At 40.2% G+C, this 25,215-nt stretch overlaps 1 protein-coding gene across 1 annotated transcript in view; it reads right to left on the bottom strand.

Annotated features, from left to right (window-relative positions):
* LOC126252462 (VPS35 endosomal protein-sorting factor-like) overlaps nt 1–25,215 on the bottom strand; it is a 106,528-nt gene that overhangs the window by 6,640 nt on the left and 74,673 nt on the right. Inside the window, exons 16-17 of the mRNA XM_049953358.1 lie at nt 8,221–8,360; nt 1,990–2,155 (exon numbers count right to left, since the gene is read on the bottom strand). Of these exons, the coding sequence (XP_049809315.1) occupies nt 1,990–2,155; nt 8,221–8,360 (306 nt within the window). The remainder of the gene's footprint in view (nt 1–1,989; nt 2,156–8,220; nt 8,361–25,215) is intronic.

The following is a 25,215-nucleotide window of genomic DNA, read 5'->3' as shown; positions in this document are numbered from 1 at the left end:
GTCCTCGATTGTGAGTGTTCATCGGAGGTGAGGGTATCATCTGGAGTGCCCCAGGTCAGCTGTTGTTTTCTATCTACATAAATGATCTTTTGGATAGGGTGGATAGCAATGTGCGACTGTTTGCTGATGATGCTGTGGTGTACGGGAAGGTGTCATCGTTGCGTGACTGTAGGAGGATACAAAATGACTTGGACAGGATTTGTGACTGGTGTAAAGAATGGCAGCTAACTCTAAATATAGATAAATATAAATTAATGCAGATGAGTAGGAAAAAGAACCCTGTAATGTTTGAATACTCCATTAGTAGTGTAGCGTTTGACACAGTCACGTCGATTGCATGTAATGGCAGTTGTGGGGAAGGCGGATAGTTGTCTTTGGTTCATTGGTAGAATTTTGGGAAGATGTGGTTCATCTGTAAAGGAGACCGCTTATAAAACACTAATACGACCTATTCTTGAATACTGCTCGAGCGTTTGGGATCCCTATCAGGTCGAAATGAGGGAGGACATAGAAGCAATTCAGAGGCGAACCAACATTTGAGGCTGACTGCAGTAAAATTACACTGCCGCCAACTTATATTTCGCAGAAAGACCACAAAGATAAGACAAGAGAGATTAGGGCTCGTACAGAGGCATATAGGCAGTCATTTTTCCCTCGTTCTGTTTGGGAGTGGAACAGGGAGAGAAGATGCTAGTTGTGGTACGAGGTACACTCCGCCATGCATCGTATGGTGAATTGCGGAGTATGTATGTAGATGTAGATGTACTGTGAATTCATTTAACAACGGTGATGACGGAAACAGGATAGTTTACTGAAGAGTCTGTTTGTTCTCTTGTCATCTGGGAATAAGGATGCATATCATTTACTGCCTGCCACATAATCCTCTGGTTACCTCTGAGCATAATTTGTCTGTTTTTATCAGACCTTTCAATGTTATATATCTCCTTTCATCCACTGCTTTTAATACCATGCAAGGATTACATTTTTGTGCCTCATTTGTTTTGTTATAGTTCATATGAAAAGCAGGAAAATCTTAACATGTAGATTTATGTACATGTGTATTTTTGTATGAATCTCAAGATCTGAAAAATAATGAATGTCTGAAAGCCTATGCATGTCATAACCATCATTTTTCACATGCTTATGTGCCACTACTTTGCCTGAAAAGTATGTATTAGTTTGTCTCTCAATCACTATTTGTATTCCATCTAAAACTTAGAACTACTATAAAAGATACTGCTTTTCTTTTTTATTTTGGATTTGTCCTAGATTTACATTTTTCATCAAAGAATTTGTAACATTTTTAATAGTTTCCTGTATTTATGATGTTCATATTAACTTTAATTTTGAACCTATGTTTTCTTCCCCTTTGTTACTTATTTTGATGACACCATGATATTAACAGAATTCTTTCCCTTGGTCCTGAATAACAGAATGACATTTGGCTCCTTCAGAATTTCTATTTTTTTCTCTTCATTTATGACGAGTGACATTTGTTCCTACTACTCAACACATACCATTTGTTTTTGCATAGTGCTGTCAAATAGACAGTCATCTTACAGCATATACTTTCACAGCCATTATTTTCAATCATGCAGATTTTCACCAAGACTGTCATCTTCTGAATTTTTGTAACCAAGTCAATGTAGTCATTTTTCTTTCCATGATTGTTTGAGAACTTTCCCCTGTTATGTCCAGTAGGTATCGAGCCTAGAGTTGTTGCCTGCTATTTGGACACATTATCAAAATATTGCGGAAAGAAAAATGAAAGCATTAACTCAGCTGCAAACTCAGAAATTTTAAAATCATCAATTTCATTGAGGAAGTGTGGAGAAAAGTAGTTCTGTGTCTTGCTGTAATTTTGCTCTTGGACTGTGCGAGAAACAGATTTATCTTGTAATTTCTGTTGACGGTGATAACTATAAATGTCACGGTTAACATGAAAAGTGTAACAGTGACAGAATCATAACAGTTAAAAAAAATAGTCACCTTTCTCAATGTGATATGGGTAACACTCTTGTGCTGCAGCTGACAGCATGTCCAGTACATGCAGGTAGACAGTACACCGTGCACTGCTGTTTGCTTCCCATGTATAATGCTGTAGAACATTCATCAGACCTCTCGCCAAATAAAGAACCCCTTGCTCTGGATTATCCTGCACAAAAATCATGGAAAAGTGCTATTTAATTTCTGCCATGGACTGCAATCCACAGCAAAGTTGAAGGAAAGGACTGGTTGATCTTGAAACATAAAAATTGATATTTATAACCATAAATTATATACTTTTCATTTGCTTGTAAAAGTGTCTATTAGCTGTATAGTTTTAGAGCTCAGTATCAATATCCAGATATTTTAGATGATCCTCAAACTGAAACTACAACTGAAGAAATGAAACTTCCTTGCAGAGTTGAAATGATAAACCCACTATGATTTGGACTCAGACCTTTGACTTTTGTGGGCAACACTCTACCAACTGACGCACTCAAGGACTGCAAAATGGTCAGACTCAAAGTTTGGGGTATGTCAGAACACTCACTCTGATGCACAGCATATACTGTAAAGTTAAAATAGGGAAGGGGGAGGGGGGGGGGGGGGGAAGAATTCGTGCAGAACTATTCTCATTATATCAAATTTACTTTTGTTGAAGTGCACCACTGAAGAAATTAGAGCACAGTTTGGCTAATTTCAGAAATTAAAAGATATCATTTTTCCCACACAGAAACACAATAGAACTAGACATCATTGTCATGATTCTCTTTTAGTATTGAAGCTCAATGTATTGCTATGAAATTTTTAAACTGTTTTATAACTATGCATGGACTAATGGCTATTGAATTTGCGAAACAGCACTCAAAAGTCATTCAATTCACAATTAATAAAATATTCCAGGTTATTACTCTGTGATCAAAGAGATTTCACTTAAAAAACCGACATTTCGTCCCCATCTGCGGAGGACATTTTCAAGGGGGACCACAGCTTTGTTGAATGTCCGGTTCACCCTGGCTCGCTACTGACTACAGCAAAAATTCCACTCCCATGAGCTCCCACACAGTGGCATGATGTCACATGTTTTGATAAGCAAGCGAAATTGGCTGTTGTCGATTGTCACCATTCCATGGTGGAAGACTGGTACCCATCATCTTCAGCACCAGAATCCAAATTTCATTCAATTTCACGCCCTCCTCCTGCCTATTGAAATTCCTGGGGTGTTTCACAATGTCTATGGCCTCTCTGAATAGCCTTCTGTGGTATCCGTTTGTGGCTGCCAGTATTTGAATTCTATCAAAATGAATGTGGTGGTCTCGCGGCTGTAAAGCATGTTCTGCAACAGCTGATCTGTCAGTCTCCCCTCTTCTGCAATTGCCCTTGTGCTCTTTGAGTCATTTGTGACAGTTCTTTTTGTAGTGCCCACGTACACCTCCTGACAACTACCCGAAATCCTATAAATTCCAGATTTTTCCACCACTTGGCGAGCATCCTTGGCCGATTTTAGGTAATCCTGATTCTTCCGAGTGGGTGTGTAAATTACCACAATGTCACGCTTTTTTAAGATTTTTCCTATGCAGTCAGTCACTTCCTTAATGAATGGCAGGAAAGCTTTTGATTTCACTGGCGCTTGAGCATCGCAATGATTTCCCTTAATACTCTTTTCACCTCAGTGAACGAATAAACATTCTTGAGCAATACATTGGTGAGGTATTTTAATTCTGTATCATGCAGCTCTGGTTCATAGACTTTTCTTGCTCTATCCGCTGATATTTTTATGATGCCTTCCTTTTGTCGTGGGTGGTAGTTAGAATCCCAGTGTAGGTAACGGTCTGTGTGCATGCCGTTTTGGTAAATTATGTGGGCCAAGATAACATCTTTTTTCTTGAAATCTAGCACATAAAGACAATTTAATCTTCTGCCTGCCTCCTCCTCCTTGGTAAACTGAATCTTGAGAACAATCCAGTTCCTCCCTGCCATGCTGCCACAAAACTATCGTGTCAACCAAGTAACGGAACCAAATATTCAGTTTCTTATTTGCAGTTTCCAATGGCTGCTCCTTGAATTTTTCAACAAAGAAGTTCGCTATAACTGGGCTTAAGGGGCTTCCCACACTGACACTATCCATCTGTTTACAGGATATTTTATTAATTGTGACAATTTCAGCCATGAAAGTTTACATTTTACAGTCACTGAATTGTATGACTTTACAACAACAATCAAACAGTTTTGTACTGATTTAACAGAAAGAGAGTTTGCAACTATCAAACTGCTAATAAACCTGAAAATATATTTGATGGGTATTTTGATAAATACTTGCAACTAATTTGTGATGACATGTCTTATTTTTGGTTTAGTGACAATTTACAACACATTCTACAAAAATAAAAATATGTATTTTGAGGTAGTGAGATAATGCTGTTGCTCGGTGTAGATAGTGAAAATAAGTTGGTCTTTTCCTAGCAATCTCTCCATAAAGATGTTGTATATTTATGTTTCTGTGTGATGATGGGCATTGTGGCTCTTCAGGCACCCTTGCTTATCTTGACTTCATGGTCAAGCCAAGTCTGCTGCTCACTATATTTTGGTGCACAAAAAACAGTGTCAGCTGGTAGCTACTTTGTAAGTCAAATGTATTCATTGCAGGTGACTATTACCAGCCTGCTATAAAGTTTTTCAGCTTCTTCTCAACGTGTGTCATCTGTTTACAAAAATTACATAAAAACTTGATTCACAAAGTGTTTAACTGGTCTTGCATCTGCTGACAAATTTTATGCTTGAAGTATACCTTTATTTTAGTTGCATTACATTTTCTCTCTTCCTTCTTTTTGTTACTAAAAACAATTAATTTATTTTTAAGGGTACAAAGCATTCTGTGTCATATATAGGTTTTAACAATAAAAAACACACATTTCCTACCTTCCTATAAATATAAATATGTCTAGTGTAGAATTAATGAAAAATACCTGCGTACAAAAATTGCCTGAGGCATTAGCTGAGAAGGATGTAAGACAGGGTTGATGCCTGGTCTGCATGTTATGCAATCTATACACACAACAAGCAGTAAAGAAAACCAAGGAGATATTTGGAAAAATGATTAACCTCTGAGGAGAAAAAATACACTACTGTTTGTGAAAATTGCACCACCAAGAAATAATGGTCTAAATCACTCCAAAATCAGAAGATGTGTACAACAGTGGAATCATAATAAGCGATTAAGACTTCAGCGAGGAGGCATGTACATAGGCCCAGCAGTGCTCCCTTTTGTGTATCCCAACAGCGTTTGGCCAAGCCAAGCTCAGTTGGTGCAGTCTGTGTGGTCATAACTGACGAAAAAGCCTCATCCACGGTATTGACTCGACTTTGGAGTGCTGCAGTGGGTGTGGACATAACTGCATCGATGGCTTGACACATTCTGCTTAGGACTGTGCTGGCGGCACACATGACATTGCACTGACTTCCACTGTCCAGAAACCATCAACACCTCAGACTTCTGTGGCCTTGTAAATGCACACTTCCTACATACTGAGGGGAATCTGAACAGCAACCATTCCATCATGAGATGTCTTAGAGCTCCAGGCACTGCTCCTCCTGCAGGCACTTCCACATGCCCTATTTCAACAGGACAAAGCCTAGCCACATGAGGTGAGGAATGTGTAAACCTTCTTTGAAGAATGACGTGTTCAGCTGACTCCCTGGCCTGCACACATGTCTGACAAGTCATCCACCAAATACATCTGGGATATGGTCGTTCAGCAACTTCTTGTTCTGGAGCTCTTGCAACAACTGTTGACACTTTATGGATGCTCCTACAAACCACATGGCAGTGTGTTTCCCAACACCATATCCATGAACACTGGTTCCCAGTTATGACGTCTAGAGGCTCTGAATGCTGCGCGTGGAAGCATACTGAATTCTGACTGTCAGAGTGCATATCCAGCTCTGTACTCCAAATCATTAGTGTATTGTCATCTTCCTAAATTGTGGAATAAATTTCATTCTAATCACATATCTTCTTCTTGGTGATGCAATTCTCTTGAACAGTAGAGTAAATACTGTAAGGTTTGCTGATGCCATTATAATTCTATCAAAGATGGTAAAAGGCTTAAATAAAAACAAGCTGAATGGTATGGACAGTTTCTTGAAAAGATGTTATACACTGAAGTGCCAAAGAAACTGATATAGGCATGCATATTCAAAAGCAGAAATACGTAAACAGGCAGAATACTGCAAGTGTCTGGCGCAGTTGTTAGATCAGTTACTGCTGCTACAATGGCAGTGATGAAATTACAGTTTTTCCCATACAACCATTTGATGAGTGTACCGTGAATTTCAGGGATACAGTAAAACTTCAAATCTCCAACATAACTGCGCCCGGAATAACATCCTGCAAGAACAGGACCAATGATGACTGAAGAGAATGGTTTAACGTGACAGAAGAGCAACCATTCTACAAAAATGTGCAGATTTCAGTGACGAGCCATCAAGAAGTGTAAGTGTTTGAACCATTCAACGAAACATCATTGATGCGTGCTTTCGGAGCTGAAGGCCCGCTCGTGTACCCTGTGTGACTGCATGACACAAAGCTTTACTCCTCACCTGGTCCAATCCACACCAACATTGGACTGTTAATGACTGGAAACATGTTGCCTGGTTGGACGAGTCTCGTTTTAAATTGTATCAAGCGGATGGACATGTGCAGGTATGGAGACAGCCTCATGAGCCCATGGACACTGCATGTCAGCAGGGGACTGTTCAAGCTGGTGGAGGCTCCAAGTATCCTGTCAGATCAACTGCGTCCATTCATGTCCATTGTGCATTCCAACAGACTTAGGCAATTCCAGCAGGACAACGCAAAACCCCACACATGCAGAATTGCTACAGAGTGGCTCTAGGAACACTCTACTGAGTTTAAACACTTTCGCTGGCCACCAAACTCCCAAGTCATGAACATTATTGAGCATATATGGGATGCTGTTCAGAGAGATCTCCACCCCCTTGTACTCTTACGTACTTATGGACAGTGCTGCATGATTCATGGTGTCAATTCCCTCCATGGTGTCAATTCAGACATAAGTCAAGTCCTGCCAAATTGTGTTGTGGCACTTCTGCATGCTCGCAGCAGTTCTAAAATATATTAGGCAGATGCACCAGTTTCTTTGGCTCTTCAGTGTAAGATGAATTGCTGCATAGCATAATAACTTCATTGTAGTGTAGTCAAATTGCATCATGTGATGCTGACAGAATTACATCAGGAAATGAGATGCTGAATGTAATAGACAGGTTTTGTTGTTTGGGCAGCGAAGTAACTGACCCTGGTATAAACAAACAGGAAACAAAATGCACTCTAGCAACAGCCAGAAAAGGTTTGCTTACTAAGAGAAATGTCAAATATAAATTTTAGTGTTTGAAAAGTTGTTCTGTACCTGTTTGTTTGGGGTTCAGTCTTATAAATAAATGAAACATAGATGATAAGTAGTACAAACATGAAGAGAACAGAATCTTTTGAAATGTTGTGCTACAGAAAAATGCTAAAGATTATACAGCTCTTGAAGAGGTAGTGAAATGAATTGGAGAGAAAAAAATAAATGGCATAATATGACAAAAAGAAAGGATACATTGACAAGACACATCCTGAAGTATCTATTTGCTAATGGAGGGAAGTATCATGATAACAACTGTGGCGGGGAGATCGAGGCTTGATTACAGTAATCAGGTTCAGGAGGATGTAAATTTCCATTGTTACGCAGAGATCAAGAGCATGATCTAGTGTGAAGAGGTGCATCATACCAGTCTTGGGACTGGCGAGACTGATGACGATAATAATGATGATGAGGATGACCACCACCACCACCAACAACAACAACAACAACCTGAGTTACTTCATTTGCAGTATTTTAACAATGATTTACAATATGTTTCTAAAATCAGTTTGCTTTCAGAGGAAAGTACACACACACGTGAAAGTTCATAATTACTATACATTTAGTTTCTATGCTGAGAAAAATCAAAATTTTTATTCATTATCAATAATGTGTTTCACCACACTGGATACAAAAACAACTTCCTTTTTCTTAAACCAATAACACGCTTTTCCCGTGGATAATTCTAACCAAACAACTTTAATCAGTTTATATATTATATTTTTATCTGTATCAATATAAAATTATGATGTAAAATGTCTGACTTGAGAATTCTGATGTAGGTGTATCTATAAAAGCAACTGGTACTTACTGGCACTACCAATAATGTTGACAGAAAGTGGCATAAATAGGAAACAAGATATGCTTCTGAACTCTTCAGCTTTCCATCCACTTCCATAGTGGTTGGTAACTCAGGGATCAGACTTAATGCTGCCTTGAAACATGCATCAGCTGAAAATCAGGAAGTAAAATGAATGTAATAAATAACAAGTACTAATCTCATTGAAACACAATTTCTGTAATTTAAGCAGCATTGTTTTCACCAGAATTGAGTGTAAGCCTGTCACCACACATTTATTATATGAAGATACCCGAAAGACCTTGTGTTATCATCACAAATGGATGATTACAGTAAGGAATCTGAGAGTTCTTGAAGTCAGTAAAATAAAGATAATAGCAAATAACAAATTACAATATTACTTTTATATTACTATAAATTAATATAATTTGTTAAGTAGGATACAACAATTGTCTCTTCAAGGTTGGATAATCACTTTAGATCCTATTCCTCCTCCAGTCACTCTCATTCACAAGGAGATCATAAATTTCAAACACATTTCTTAAATCTTTATGTTTCAGGGTGTTTCAATCTCGCTTGTAGTTTTCTTGGCCAACATTGGGTTTGAGATTTAGATTCTTAGAGTAATTTTTGGCTTCCTCTAACAGGATATCAAATGCTTCTGCTGTCCTAAGATTCACAAGAGCTCTTTTAGAACATCTATGGAAGTCTACTGAACATGTCACTCTGGCTGCATTAAAATTTTATTCTGGAGAGACCTCACTAGCTCTTCACAGAGTCCAAACACTTCAATACGGCCTTTCACATAAAAAATAGTCTCCAACTTTTCAAGCCATGTTGCATAGCCTTGCAGGGCTGGCCTCTTTTGCCTCTAACTGAGCTCTGTGCAGAGAAGATCTTCAGTTCTGGTACATTGTTTTTCATCTCATCGAGAAGTGGCATTAGGCATGTTGCAAGGCATCCCAGCTGTGCTAAATAATGTTCATGTCTGGGGAGTTTGGTGGCCAGGAGAAGTGCTTAAACTCAGAAGATGTTCCTGGAGCAATACTGTAGCAATTCTGGACATGTTGGTTGTCGCATTGTCCTGCTGGAATTGCCCAAGTCCATTGGAATGCACAATGGACATGAATGGGTGTAGGTGATCAGACAGGACAGGATGCTAACATATGTATCACCTGTCAGAATCGTATCTAGATGTATCAGGGGTCCAATATCACTCCAACTTGTGAGGTAACGGATGAGTTGTGGCGCCCTGAAAATATTCTAAGTTTGGAGTTGGCATGGCCGCATGGGCTGCTCGGCAAGCCAGGGCTTGTCAGCAACCGTGTGATGCTGAACGTTAGCCGGACCAAGAGCAGTAGCCCCAGCGCGTGGTCCAGGCTGATCGCGTGGCTGGGAATTCCATATTGAAGCTGCATCGAGAACTGCATTTTGTGACGATGAAGGAGATTTGTATGCTGGCCTGACTTTGTGAAACCATAATGGTAAACACCTCACAGTTCACGTAGAAATTAATAATAACCAAAGGAGTCATGATACCTTAAAAATAAACATGTATATTACCCTTATTTGTATGGTGATTCTGATGGTGTAATCAGATTTTCAATATCTTTATTAGTTTAAAGTTTAGTATCTGACTGTAAATTATACAAGTAACACCCAGCAATGAATTTTCAAAATCTAAACGGTTCATCTGATTTTGTCGATCAATGTGTCTTTAGTTAGCTATTAGTGTCAATCTAAATCGGTATGAATTACAGGCATGTAACTTGAATAGTACATGAGTTATTGGAGGTCAAAGTGGCCAATTACTGTTGATGGCATCTGACCACAAGTACTCCACAGTTACACGAAAAAATGGTAGCAGCATGCTTACAAATATATTTATTCCTCTATGTCTTTTGTTTATATCCGATATATACTATTCATGAAGAAATTGGTCAAATATTTACTGTGTTTTAGAAAGCACAGAGACATTAAGCTACTGGCCTACTTTTGCTTATGTTTATTTGATTTGATTTGTTTATGTAATTAATAATGTGTGTTAGAGCATGTTTATGGTCCAGCTGTAGGAATATTTATTTAATTTCAAGTTATTTAAATGTAAATACAGTATTTTGTATGTGTTTCAAGATGTCTGAGAGTGTGCGTTGGCTCAATAGAGAGACTGGACAGAAGCCGGGGAGGGGGGAGGAGCATCGGGTCGCATGGGACAGGGGAGTGCTGGAAGAGAAGGCGCAATGGATGGTCACAGGAAATACTTGGAGAGTGTTGAGAAGTTAGCGCGTGGTTGCAGGAGATAGAAATATTTTGTAGTGCCGATTTGTGCACTTGTGAGATTTCCGTGGCTTCTGCAAGATGATGTAGTATGCATTTACAAGTGGATATCTCACGAGCAATGTTGTTGTTCACAGTTAATTATGTGAAGTAGGAATCTATTGTTTCCCTATTAATCAACTTATATTTTATTTAATTTCTGGCCATTGACACCAATAAGTGTTGTGCAGAATCAAACGGCATTCTTAAAAGTATTTCTGCTATGATACTCATCATTTAAAGTCATTAAAATAGGACCCGCAAATTTTATTTAATTGAAATCTTTCATTTAGAAATTTCTATGTTACATTCAAAATTCGCAATTGCTGAGCGATAGGAACCTTCGACCATTCGATTCATGTGTGTATTCATATTGTATACTGTAGACTCAACAGTACTTGGCATGTAATGTGGCAACTACGTATCCCACCCCCTAGACAATGAAACCAGCCAAAACTTTCAATATTTCAACTCTGAGTCTGAGGGTAAGTAGTTGAGGGCCACATTTTTTTTTTTTTTTTTTTTTTTTTTTAAAGCCCACAACTGAAGGTTTCTTGTCCAGGATTTGTGCCCTTCAAATTGGTAATTCCTTTTGCTCTCTGTTATTCAGTGTACAATGCGAAGTGTAAAAACTTTTACAAAACTGGTAGAGATTTCAGTAATGTGAACCTCTCACCAAACACAGTGTGAGATTGGTTTTTTTTCCACAAGTAGGTTTCTGGAAATAGTGAAATTACGCAGCAATTTTCACAACTAACACATGCTATCGATAGAGGTTCTAATCTATTACGTTAAAGGCAATTTGCGTGGGGGCTCAGAGACTAAATAAGTTGATTGCAGGGAACGGTAGCGGTTAGCACATTTAACGGGCAGCGGTATCGGAGATGACTGGAACACGCGGTAACCGACAGCAACTACAGCTACACCAGGCGACTTCTCTAATGGCAGACACAGTTCAACAGCAGTACGATGGAAGCGTCTTTGAGTACTCCAGGGCAGTCTTCAATGTCGACTTCCACTACAACTGATGGCATCACCATGGCAGAGGGAACCAACTCAGATCAGATAAGTGCCTGCACAAATAGTGAGATAGTGTTTAACTCTGAAGTTCAAGCTCCATTTATAGATCTCGCGAATATAAAATAGTCGCCTAATATGTGTAGTTCTGAAAATGGAAGTGAGCCCATTAGTCCAAAAACAGAGTGCGGACGTGTAACTAGTGGGAATCCAGGCAAGGGGAATGAATGTGGGGGAGATATGATGTCTCAGCTAATGCAAATGATCCACGAATTGGTAAATAATATGAATATAATGGCAAATAACATCAGTGCAATTCGAACAGATATGGGTACATTGCGAACAGATATGGGCATATTGCAAACAGTTACGGATACAATTCGGCCTGATATAGGTACAATGCGACCTGAAATAGGCTCCGCTATAAAAGAGGAAGTTGAAAAAACTATTGGTAACCTTGAAAAAGCAATTGCTGATAAATTAAAATGTGTCCAAGGGGATATAGGGAAAATTACAGATGAAGTTGTAATAGTAAAATCTAAAATCAAATCAGTGGAAAAAGATCTTGGGGAAAAAATGGATAAGATACAGACGGAACTTGGAGGCAAGGTAAGTGACTGTATAAAGGTGCAATATGCTCATAAAAGCATTATAAGCTTAGCAATTAGTGACATTGCCAGTCGTATAGGTGAGGGTGAGAAAGAAGTGGGCAAAATTAAAGATAAAATAGAGTCCAGTATCACTAGTGAAAATGAAGTTAAAAAACAAATACAACAGATAAAAAGTAATTAAAACTCGTTAGCCTCCCAACAGGCCACGCCATTTATAAATATCCCTTGGGCAAATACCATATCTGTGAAATGTTACATAGATGACGGGAGATATCACGCAGTAAATTTCTTGGCTGCATGTAGGGGTGCTTTTGTTCAAGGCATGTCAGACGAAGCGAAAATAAAATACGTTAAACGGCATTTGGAGGGAGACCCACAGTCTTGGGCAAAAGTGAAATGTAGTTCACGCGAATCGTAGGAAGAGTTCGAAAAGGGCTTTAACTGAAATCACCATGTTAAAAAGGTGATTACCCAAAAATTTGCAGTGGGATCTTGTCCACAGTCCATGTGATTTCATGGACAAATTTCTAGAATTTGTAGAAAAATTAGAGAGGACTTTGAAGTTCAAACCTGAGAGCAAACCGGTTGGTAGTTATCAAAATTGGAATCCAAATAATCATCACCACAATAATAATCTTGAGAGAAATCAAAGGAATTCTCAGGGAGATAGTAGCTAGAATGAGCAGAATGGTCGGAGAACGAATGGGAGTGATAACTTCTGTGAACGGAACCCAAGTAAAGAATGCAGATTTGATGAGGAAAATTCGTGTGAAGTGCAATCGCGTAACAACCGGTCAGGAAACTGATATTCGCCACATCTCAGGTCCAGGGATGGCGATCTGAACAGACGATGAAAAGGACTGGAGATAATGGTAATGGTAGGAATGTTGATAGGTTTAGAGAAAGGCAACAAATATGTAATATGGAGTATGTTAAAGAGGAAAAAGGAATAAAAGCAGGCACGAATGGCGGAAGCATACATTTGTGAGAGATTTAAGTAAAAGTAATGAAAATAAATCTGCGGGGAGTGATGTAAGTTATGGATGTGTAATGAATAAGTGTGTGAATGGTGATGAATGGAAAGATTCAGTGGCTCAAAAAGAAGTTAAAGAGGAGACGAATTTTGTGAAAGCAAATTGTGTGGAGAGTTCTAAACAAATTGTGTGGAGAGTTCTGAAGATTAGCAAACAGTAGCAATTGCAGTAAGGAAGGTGTTGTAGTAGCAATGTTACTAAGGGAGGCTTAGCATTGGTCTCACCAGCAGTTGAAGTTAAAAATGTTTTGGCAGAGGTAGATGATTTCTGTTTACAGGAATAGAGTAATGGTAATTTATGTAATGATGTAAAAGCCACTGGTATTGATACTTTGGAGGAAGGAATCTACCCATTTCTTGTCACGAATGAAGGCGAAACAAAACTTATTAATGAATGTGTGGATCTAAAACGTTTGTCAGAGTGTGAATATGAGAATGTATGTAAAGTAGGATCGGGGGTTAATCTGGATGAAAAGTGTATAGAAATGGCAGTGTGTGCTGATTTTTGTCTAATCACAGGGGAATGTAGCAAGTCTGGTAGTCCAAAAATTGTATGACAAAGTAGCAGCGATTTGTGTGATGTAGCAGAGGAGGGTAAAGTTGTGTACGATTCACGTAAAGTTAATTTGTCGACGGAGGACAGTAAGGTTTCTGATGTGAATTTATATAGTGATTTAAATGGTGTATCAGCAGATACGGTTGCTGAGATGGATATTTATGGTGATGATGGCTTAGGCATCGATGTATTATATGAGGAAGATAAAGTGTTTAATGGTGAATTGATGTGTAATTTTGTTGAAGCTGCAAGTGTCAATATTTTGGAGGGGAAAAACAGTAAAGTTGTGCATGCTGTGGGTAGTGAATCATCGAAATGTGTGGATAGACTAACTGAAAATTGAGAGAGGGCTGAAGTAAATAGTGTGGATGGGGATAGTTCGTGTAATGAAGTTCAAACGAATTGGTATATGAAGTAGTAGTGTGATTTTAGTGTGACTGGTTGGCGATGGTACAGTACAACAGTACGGTCATTACTTCCGCATATGTGGAAACGGAAGAAGTTTAAAATTGCTAGAGGTTTAGAAAAGGGAAGGAATGAATTAGGGGTGAAGAACATATTTAATGAATTATTTTGGGATGAACATGAGATTGAGGGATGGATAGAACAGGATGTGTGTACACTAGAATTGGAAGAGAACAGACGATACATAGAAAATGGTTTATTAAGAGAGAAATATTTAGAACGAACGGAAATGGTAAATGTAAGCCAATTATTGAAATTAAAGTTGGAAAAGAAATGGTAGATACACTTCTAGATTCAGGTAGTAATGTGTCAGCGATATCAGTAAGTTTTATGAACATGATCAAAAATAGGAAACTAGTAATCTTCTCAGTCAAATATTTACTGTGTTTTAGAAAACACAGGGACATTAGGCTACTGGCCTACTTTTGCTTCTATTCCTTTGATATATGTTTATTTGGTTTGTTAATGTATTTAATAATGTGTGTTAAAGCATGTTTATGGTCCAGCTGTAGGAATATTTATTTAATTTCAAGTTATTTAAATGTAAATACAGTATTTCGTATGTGTTGCAAGGTGTTTGAGAGTGTGCATTGGCTTGGAGACATGGCAGGAGCGCTCTAGCCACTCACAGCCTTCATTACTACGGTAGGCGACTACGGAAGTCATTGGAGAGACTGGATGGAAGTGGGGGAGGAGCATCGGGTCACATGGGACAGGGGAGTGCCGGACGGGAAGGCGCAACGGACGGTCACAGGAAATACTTGGAGAGTGTTGAGAAGTTAGCGCGTGGTCGCAGGAGATAGAAATATTTCGTAGTGCCGATTTGTACACTTGTGAGATTTACGTGGCTTCTGCAAGATGATGTAGTATGCATTTAGAAGTGAATATCTCACAAGCAATGTTGCTGTTCACAACTGATTATGTGAAGCAGGAATCTATTGTTTCCCTGTTACTCAACTATATTTTATTTAATTGTTGGACCATCAACACCAACAAGTGTTTTGCAGAAATAAACGGCATTCTTAAAAGTGCTTCTGCTATCGTACTCATTATTTAAAGTCATTAAAATAGGACCTGCAGATTTTATTTAATTGCAATCTTTCATCTATAAATTTCTACGTTACATTCAAAATTTGCAATTGCCAAGGATAGGAACCTCTGACCCTTCGATTCATGTGTATATTCATATTGTATACTGTAGACTCAGCAGTACTTGGCATGTAATGTGGCAACTACGTATCCCACCCCCTAGACAATGAAACCAGCAAAAACTTTTAATATTTCAACTCTGAGTCTGAGGGTAAGTAGTTGAGGGCCACAATTTTTTTTTTTTTTTAAAAAGCCCACAACTGAAGGTTTCTCGTCCGGGATTTGTGTCCTGCAAATTGGTAATTCCTTTTGCTCTCTGTTATTCAGTGTACTATGCAAAGTGAAAGCCTGCGAGCGCACACACTCCACACCATTACAGAGCTTCCACCAGCTTGAACAGTCCCCTACTGACATGCAGGGTCCATGGATTCATGACGTTGTCTCCATACCCATACACGTCCATCCGCTTGATGCAATTTGAAATGAGACTAGTCTGACCAGGCAACCTGTTTCCAGTTATTACCAGTCCAATGATGGTGTTGACGGGCTCTGGCAAGGCATGTCGTGCGGTCATCAAGGGTGCACGAGTGGGCTTTCAGCTCAGAAAGCCCGTATCAGTGGTGTTTCATTGAATGGTATAACCCGGAACTACTGGGAGATCCGGGAAAAACCTGAGATTTTTTCCTTCTGGGAGAAACCTGCAAATTTTTTAGAATTCCAGGAATTTTTTTTGTTTTAGTTTTCAGTTAAATTTGTGTAAGTTTGACTGGTATGAAACAATACTGTGATAAAGGATATTACTGTATCCCGTCACTGCAGAATAATACTGCAACAATGAAACATGAATGAGACAAAAAAAAGAAACTAAAACTTGAAGTTGCAAAGGAAATGCGCCATATACAATAACAAAACACAATGCTCATACAAACATCTGCCAACAGCAAAATGTGTCAAAGGATTAGGAAGATTATGCAATGCTTCATAACAACAAATTGCCTCCGATGAGTGTGAATCACAACTGTTTACATTAATGCGTTTGAGCAGTTGCGAGCAGGCTCAAGGGTATGCACAGTTGAGTCGCGCATACCTTCTCCCACTTCTGGCTAAAGAAGTGTGGCTGTTAGCTGTATAAGCAGTAGCAGCGAGCAGCAAATTCATATTCTTGAGCAAAAAATGTTTTACAAAGTGCCTAGTATCCAGAGCAGGTTGGTCTATCAATTACTCATAAGATTTTGAAATGCATCCCTGTTGGTTTTTGAACATATTCTAAGTTGATATCTGAATGAAATATAACTGATTTTTGAATGAGTGCATAGTGTACGTGATGTCTCTGCCAGGGGAATCCTAATTGCATCTAGAAATAAATTTTCTTGCATACAGAAGGGGACGGGGCTATATGAACTGAGCAGAATAAAGCCAAATGGGTGAATGCCAATCACTGTTTGTTTATGTGGTTGACTGGGTTTATGAATGATCAGCATTGTTATAACTGCCAGCGAAATCCATAGATTCAGACGACCAGAGTGGAAATAAATGACCAACAGGAATAACTGGTACGAAAGATTACATATTATCTTCTCGGTGTATCCAAGAAAATGAAACTTTGACAGAAAATTTTTGGCCAGACTGCTACACTAGTTACAGCAAGTTGTACAGTCCCCGGTAGCAGCTGCCTAAGTTCTATTATGGGAGTAGTGCGGAAAACGCGTAGTACAAACGTGTAATAATGCATAACCTGAAAATAAACGCAGGATAACTAAACCGTTGATTGTGGCAGGGTTAGTGAAGTTAACCAGAGAATAAGTTTTCACGTTGGCAGGAATAGTTATAAGATTAGTAATGACAAGACTGTTTGTTAGAAAGAGGAAGAAGAAGAAAAGGGGAAATCACACAAATTATGGAAGAATATGACGATTCCAAATTTATATAAAGATTTCGTACTACTACTTTTCGATCTCATGCTTGAGAAGCTGGAGCATATAAATGAAATGTAAAACTATATCCAAATCTAAAGCTTTTTGCTTGTAGTATGCCTAATAGGTATTTGATATTGGTACTTTGTGAATTATATTCCTCATACAAAATTGTTGAGGCTTTCGTGGCCACTTGTTGACAAACTGCCTATTGGCTTCTGTCTCGGGTTCTTCGGCCGACGTTCATCTAATGATTTTTCTGACGTTTCGCCAGCACGAGTGGCTGGCATTGTCAAAGCTTCACCCTCCATTGTCGGTGGTGAACTGGAGCCGAGCTCGCGGCCGCAGACTATATGTACCTGGCGCGCCAACGTCCGAGGGCTTCTCCGCGGTCATTTCCGGTGCGGTTCTCCTCTTGCTACCTGTGACGGTCGTTCGCTGTAGTACGGGAAGCCAGGATCCATTTACCTTAAGGCTTTCCTCTTTCTTGTTCAAACTGTTCGCGTGTTTTTGTATTTCTACAGCTTCTCTGAACAAGCGTGTGTGATAGTGGTTCTCTATAGCCAGAACTTCCGTGTCGGCGAATTTTATTACATGGTCGGTCTCATTCAGTGCGTGTTCTGCCACAGCCGATTTCTCCACCTGCCCCAACCTGCAATGTCGCTTATGCTCCTTGATCTTGGTGTTACTGGATCGTCCAGTCATTCCGACATAAACTTTTCCGCATGTGCATGGTATGCGGTATATTCCCGACATTGCAAGTGGGTCTCTTTTCTCCTTCGCTGATCTAAGACACTCTTTGATCTTCCTTGTCGGTTTGAAAACCGTATTTACGCCATGTTTGCGCAATATACGGCCGATTCTGTCCATCACTCTGGGAATGTATGGCAGAAAGGCCGTACCCGGCATTTCTTTTTCTGGTTCCTTACTTCGCCGAGTGTTTGGCTCAGTTACACTTCTAATATAATTTGTGGAGTACCCATTGCTCCTCAGGACAGTTTCCAGGTGTTGCATTTCTCGTTTGAGGTGTTGCGGCTCACATATTCGTCCTGCTCTCGTTACGAGCGTACTAATCATGCCTCTTTTCTGGCTCGGTTGGTGGTTTGACAGTTTGTGCAGGTATCGGTCCGTGTGAGTCGGTTTTCGATACACACTGTGTCCCAGGTTTTCGCCATCCCTTGTGACCAGCACATCTAGAAATGGCAGTTTCTTGTCCTTTTCTACTTCCATGGTAAATGTTATGTTGGCATGGAGGCTGTTCAAGTGTCTTAGGAAGACACCGAGCTGTTCTTCACCATGGCTCCACACCACGAAAGTATCATCGACGTACCTGTACCACACCTTAGGTTTGCAAGTCGCCGAGTCCAGTGCCTGTGCTTCGAATTGTTCCATGAAGAAGTTGGCCACCACTGGACTGAGAGGACTACCCATGGCGACGCCTTCCAGCTGTTCGTAGAAGTCGCCATTCCACGTGAAATAGCTCGTGGTGAGACATGCATGGAAGAGCTTTCTGATGTCTAGCGGGAAAATGGAACCGATGTGCTCCAGAGCGTCACTGAGTGGCACTTTCGTAAATAACGAAACAACATCAAAGCTGACCAGGATGTCATTTGGTGCAAGTTTCAGTTTCTTCAGCTTCTCAATGAAATGTCCTGAGTCCTTAATGTATGTGTCTGTCTTCCCCACGTGTGGTTGGAGCAGAGGGGCCAAGTGTTTTGCCAGTTTATATGTCGGTGATCCAGGAGCGCTAACGATCGGTCTCAGTGGAACGTTGTTCTTATGGATCTTGGGTAATCCATACAGCCGAGGTGGTAGGGCTTCTGTGTTTCGCAGGTTTCTCTGTATGTCCGCCGGCAGAGAAGACGCCTTGATCAATCGATTCGTATTCCGTGTGATACGTTGCGTCGGATCTGCGCTTAGTTTTCGGTACGTCATCGGATCTAATAGGTCTTGGATCTTTTGCTCATAATCTTCGGTCTTCATTACGACGGTCGCATTCCCCTTATCGGCAGGCAGTACCAATATACTCTTGTCGGCGTTGAGATTCTTAATGGCTTGTACCTCTTCTTTCCTCAGGTTGCAAGCTGGCGGTTTTGCTCGGCGCAGTATCCTGGCTGTTTCCGTGCGTATTTCCTCTGCCCTTTCACAAGGAAGGGCACGAATGGCTGCTTCGGTGTTGGCAATGATGTCCTCCATAGGTATGGTTCTCGGGATGATAGCGAAATTCCCTCCTTTTTGAAGAACAGACACTTCCTCTTCGGTCAATTGTCATTCAGTGAGGTTGACCACTGTGTGTGACATGTCGGGAGTCGCCTTGTTGGTCTGCTTCCGGCATCTTTAAAACTTTTTCTTCTGTCGCTCGGTGCAGCGCTCGAGTTCGTTCTGCATGCTCCTGTGAGTGATGCTGTTGATCTTGTTCCTCATGTTATAAAACAGACCATTTGTGCCAAAACAATCTCGTTTATTTGGTGTGTGTTACAGTTGCTGCAATAACAGACAGATCTACTTCATTTTATCTAACAGATGGTGACAAAATACACATAATCATATCAAGAAGCCAGATCAGTCTTAGATACTATTTGTATTAACAGCTTTTTCGGTATTAGACAGCGACATTTCGTTTTTCGTGTAACAAAAGTTTGACGAACTTTGAGGAGGTAATAGATTCTTTCCCAGAAAGGAAAGTATGCCATATGAAACTGAAGTAAGGTTAGAGAGGAAAAATGCTAGGACTTAAGGATTGAAGAAATGTGTATTGTCTTGTTAGTCTCTTATCTTTACTGCTTTTATGTATTCTATATTTAATTTTATGTCAAACAAAAAAGCAAGTTATTAGCTAATAGGCAATAAAGAATGCAAATTTTCTGAAGAATTCTTACAATTCTTACAATATAAACATTTGACGTCCACAGAGCGAAATACAGTAACATGTGATATAGAAGAATGCTGCATGAAGAGGTGTGGCACTGCACTTTAGCTCCCATAAGACCAAATAACATTTCCTTGAACATTATATGTTTCATATATCAGACTCTTCAGAAAGATGTGTGCTACAAAATTAATGTATTTTTGAAAAATCGATTTTTTTTAAATTTTTGGTGTCCTACCTCAAACACTCGTGGAAAGGGGGGGGGGGTACCACTATCTAGTATTGCCGTGGTTCGGAAATATCATTGATCCAGGGCTGATGCACAGAGAAGCCTGAGTTGTAGTGGGGGGGTGGACAATCTCCATGTGCCCTGTGTTAACGTTTCGTGATTTTGCTGTTTCCTCTTCATTTACTGCTGTCACGTCAAATGAAAACAAAACAGATTTCTGTGGCCATGAGCTATCAAATGATGTAAAATACATTCACATAATTTTGGTAGGCTAAAATATGTTATTAGTTTCAGATTTTATTATATTTCCACTTTTCTGACAGTGAAGTATTAATCACCTTGCAAAACAATGAAGTTATTTTTGTTGGTTTGCTAAAGAAATTTGGCTTTTATTAATTTTTTCCATTGATGCAGTCGATTTATTTGAAAAGAAGTGTTTAATTACACACTACTGGCTAGTTTTAACCGTTCGCTGCATTTCAAAAGTGCATGTTTTCACCTTCTAGCGCGTAAGGCATTTTGCCATATTAAAGAACCAAACATGAGAAAACAGTAATGCTGCTCCAAGAAAATTTACATCCGAATCTATATACACGAATAAGCACTTTAAGTCGAATTATGCATTTTAGTATGGTTCACAAAATTCCGATGCTTTTGGAGTATCCTCTGATGTCTTGTTTCTTTCCTGACATAATGTGAGATCTTTTAATGTTTTACATGTACGGACATATGGGCTTCCTGCATCATTGTAACTCCACAACTGCTGAAACGAACCTATTTCTAAGAGGCCGCAGGAAAATGTTGCGAATGGTTGTTTGTAAAGCGTTACTTTCAACATAAATTTCCTTTAACAAAAGATGAACTATGTATGAGAACGTACAATGAATTTCTTAAATCACAGAGCGTTTGATTGTCATTTAAAAATCAACTCTTTGAGGATGACCATTTTGAAAAAGTTTGAGTCCACAAGATCAGACGTTTATTGCAAAATTTGGAAATTTGTGGTAAGGTCTTATGGGGCCAAACTGCTGAGGTCATCGGTCCCTAAGAGTATGCACTACTTAATCCAGCTTAAACTAACTTACGCTAAGGACAACACACACATCCACACCCGAGGCAGGACTCAAACGTCTGACGGGAGGAGCCGCGCGGACCATGACAAGGAGCCTGAGACCGTGCGGCTACCCCATGCAGCCAGACATTTATGTCGTTAGTAAAAATTTTACTGGCACATTTGTGTGATGTATCTTAAAGTGTAACACACACAAAAAAGATCAACATTATATGTGAAAGCTTAGCTTCTCTTGCAGCTTATTAATCTTCGAGACCAATATTATATGTGGATGCTTTGTTTTTCTTGTAGCAAAACTATGTATATTAATTTAAACGATTAACTTTCCCTATTTGTGTCCAATTGCTACTTAACAGTGATATTGCTATTGACTGACTACATCATGAAAATATGGAGTGTACATGTTGCTGCACATCAAAGATATTCCCAAAACGTGTTTTATTATTTTTATTGAGTTTTGTTTTTTAAGGGCCGGGAAATTCTACGCCGGTGTATAAAACCATAACCATTCAAAGGATTGATAAGTTTTACAGTCCTGAGGAAAAGTGTACTGTCACTTAACACGGAAAAAGTATATTCTCATCTGGGAGAAAGTGTATTTTAAACCGGGAAATCCGGGAAAAATCCAGGATTTTTTTTTCTTGTCCACGTATACACTCTTAATGGGTCGCATGCTGACAGTTGTTGATGGCCCGGCACTGAAATCTGCAGCAATTTGCAGAAGGGTTGCACTTCTGTCATGTTTAATGATTCTCTTCAGTTGTCATTGATCCCGTTCTTGCGGGATATTTTCTGGCCACAGGATTCCTAATATTCACGCTACACTCATGAAACGGTTGTAAAGCAAAATCCCCACTTCATCGCTACCTTGGAGATGTGGTGACTATAATACCACGTTCAAACTCACTTGTATCTTGATAACCTGTCATTGTAGCAGCAGTAACCAATCTAACAATTGTTGTCATATAGGCGTTGCCGACTCCAGTGCCGTATTCTGCCTGTTTATTTACCTCTGTATTTGAATATGCAGGCTTATACCAGTTTCTTTGGCACTTCAGTGTATAATGCTCACCAGGTACTTGAACTTTACCATTTTCTTTAATACTTAACCTCTAATACTTATATCTGTTGCTACTCTCATCTTATTCCTCATTATCACCATCACTTCACATACTTTATGAGGTGTGATCAAAAAGTAATAGGAATTTTTGTTTTTCTTAAAGAATCTTTATTTATTCACCAACATTAACTATGTTCCTTTCAAAGTAATCCCCTTCAGATATAATACTCTTGTACCAGAGCATTTTCCAATCTAGGAAGCACTCCTGGCATAACTTTTTGTTATGGTGTTCAGCTCCTTCAGTGATTCTGTTTTTACCTCATCACTGGTGGAAAAATGAGGTCTTTTCGTGGTTCTCTTCAGACTAGGTAATAAAAAGAAGTTGCAGGGAGCCACGCCTGGCAAACCGGTGGCTGAGGCAACATAACAGTTTTGTTTTTGCCAAAAAATCACAAATGAGCATTGAGATGTGAGTGAGAGCATTATCGTGATGCAATTTCCACTTGCTGTTTTGCCACAGTTCTGGTCATTTTCGTTACTGCTTCACTCAAATGATGCATAACTTCCAGATAGCATTCATTATCGACCATATGACCATAAGGCAGGAACTCACGATGCGAAATCCAATTATAATTGAAGAAAACTGTGAGAAGAACCATCACATGTGATAGAACTTGTCAAAATTTTTTCAGTCTTAGCTCTTCAGGCAGTTTCCATTGGGACGATTGGGTCTTAGTTTTGAGGTCATGCCTGTATACTCATGTTTCATTACTTGTTATAATCTTCTTTGGAAGTTCTGGCTTGCTATCGACTTCATTTAGCAGTTCCTGAGTAATGTCTAAGCAACGTCATTTTTGGCTGAAATTCAACAATTTCAGAACAAACTTTGCTGCCACACTTATCATGCAAAAATAAATAAATAAATAAAAATGGTATGGGCCAAAGGATTTTCTGACATCATCAGCAACCTCTCTGATTGTGATTCAGTGATTTTCCAGAATCATTTCCTTTACTTCTTCCACACTGTTGCCAGTAATTGATGTTCTAGGGCGTCCAGGATGTCAGGGCTCTCTGAAATGCTTATACCACTTGCAAACTTTTGTCTCATAGTAGATTCTCCAAAAGCCACAGTCAACATTTCGAATGTGGTGCTGCACTTTAGTCTATTTTTCAAGCAAAATTTTATGCAAATTCTTTTATCTACCTTTTTTTTGTTTTTTCAAAAGTAAAAGTTTGCCGAGCACTTGAAAATGTGCATAACCTTTTCGACTGTAAACAACAAACTAAATATTCAAAACGGCTGAAAATGCAAACATACACCAGGAACAAGTGTACCAGCAAGATAAAAATTAAAAATCAGAAGTATAAAGCCTACAAAGTTAAACAAATTCCCATTATTGTTTGATCACACTTCATATCTACACTCCTGGAAATTGAAATAAGAACACCGTGAATTCATTGTCCCAGGAAGGGGAAACTTTATTGACACATTCCTGGGGTCAGATACATCACATGATCACACTGACAGAACCACAGGCACATAGACACAGGCAACAGAGCATGCACAATGTCGGCACTAGTACAGTGTATATCCACCTTTCGCAGCAATGCAGGCTGCTATTCTCCCATGGAGACGATCGTAGAGATGCTGGATGTAGTCCTGTGGAACGGCTTGCCATGCCATTTCCACCTGGCGCCTCAGTTGGACCAGCGTTCGTGCTGGACGTGCAGACCGCGTGAGACGACGCTTCATCCAGTCCCAAACATGCTCAATGGGGGACAGATCCGGAGATCTTGCTGGCCAGGGTAGTTGACTTACACCTTCTAGAGCACGTTGGGTGGCACGGGATACATGCGGACGTGCATTGTCCTGTTGGAACGGCAAGTTCCCTTGCCGGTCTAGGAATGGTAGAACGATGGGTTCGATGACGGTTTGGATGTACCGTGCACTATTCAGTGTCCCCTCGACGATCACCAGTGGTGTACGGCCAGTGTAGGAGATCGCTCCCCACACCATGATGCCGGGTGTTGGCCCTGTGTGCCTCGGTCGTATGCAGTCCTGATTGTGGCGCTCACCTGCACGGCGCCAAACATGCATACGACCATCATTGGCACCAAGGCAGAAGCGACTCTCATCGCTGAAGACGACACGTCTCCATTCGTCCCTCCATTCACGCCTGTCGCGACACCACTGGAGGCGGGCTGCACGATGTTGGGGCGTGAGCGGAAGACGGCCTAACGGTGTGCGGGACCGTAGCCCAGCTTCATGGAGACGGTTGCGAATGGTCCTCGCTGATACCCCAGGAGCAACAGTGTCCCTAATTTGCTGGGAAGTGGCGGTGCGGTCCCCTACGGCACTGCGTAGGATCCTACGGTCTTGGCGTGCATCCGTGCATCGCTGCGGTCCGGTCCCAGGTCGACGGGCACGTGCACCTTCCGCCGACCACTGGCGACAACATCGATGTACTGTGGAGACCTCACGCCCCACGTGTTGAGCAATTCGGCGGTACGTCCACCCGGCCTCCTGCATGCCCACTATACGCCCTCGCTCAAAGTCCGTCAACTGCACAAACGGTTCACGTCCACGCTGTCGCGGCATGCTACCAGTGTTAAAGACTGCAATGGAGCTCCGTATGCCACAGCAAACTGGCTGACACTGACGGCGGCGGTGCACAAATGCTGCGCAGCTAGCGCCATTCGACGGCCAACACCGCGGTTCCTGGTGTGTCCGCTGTGCCGTGCGTGTGATCATTGCTTGTACAGTCCTCTCGCAGTGT

The sequence above is a fragment of the Schistocerca nitens genome, chromosome 4, assembly GCF_023898315.1.
Source record: "Schistocerca nitens isolate TAMUIC-IGC-003100 chromosome 4, iqSchNite1.1, whole genome shotgun sequence".
NCBI lineage: Eukaryota > Metazoa > Arthropoda > Insecta > Orthoptera > Acrididae > Schistocerca > Schistocerca nitens.
This window is presented reverse-complemented; position numbering and strand designations above follow the sequence as displayed.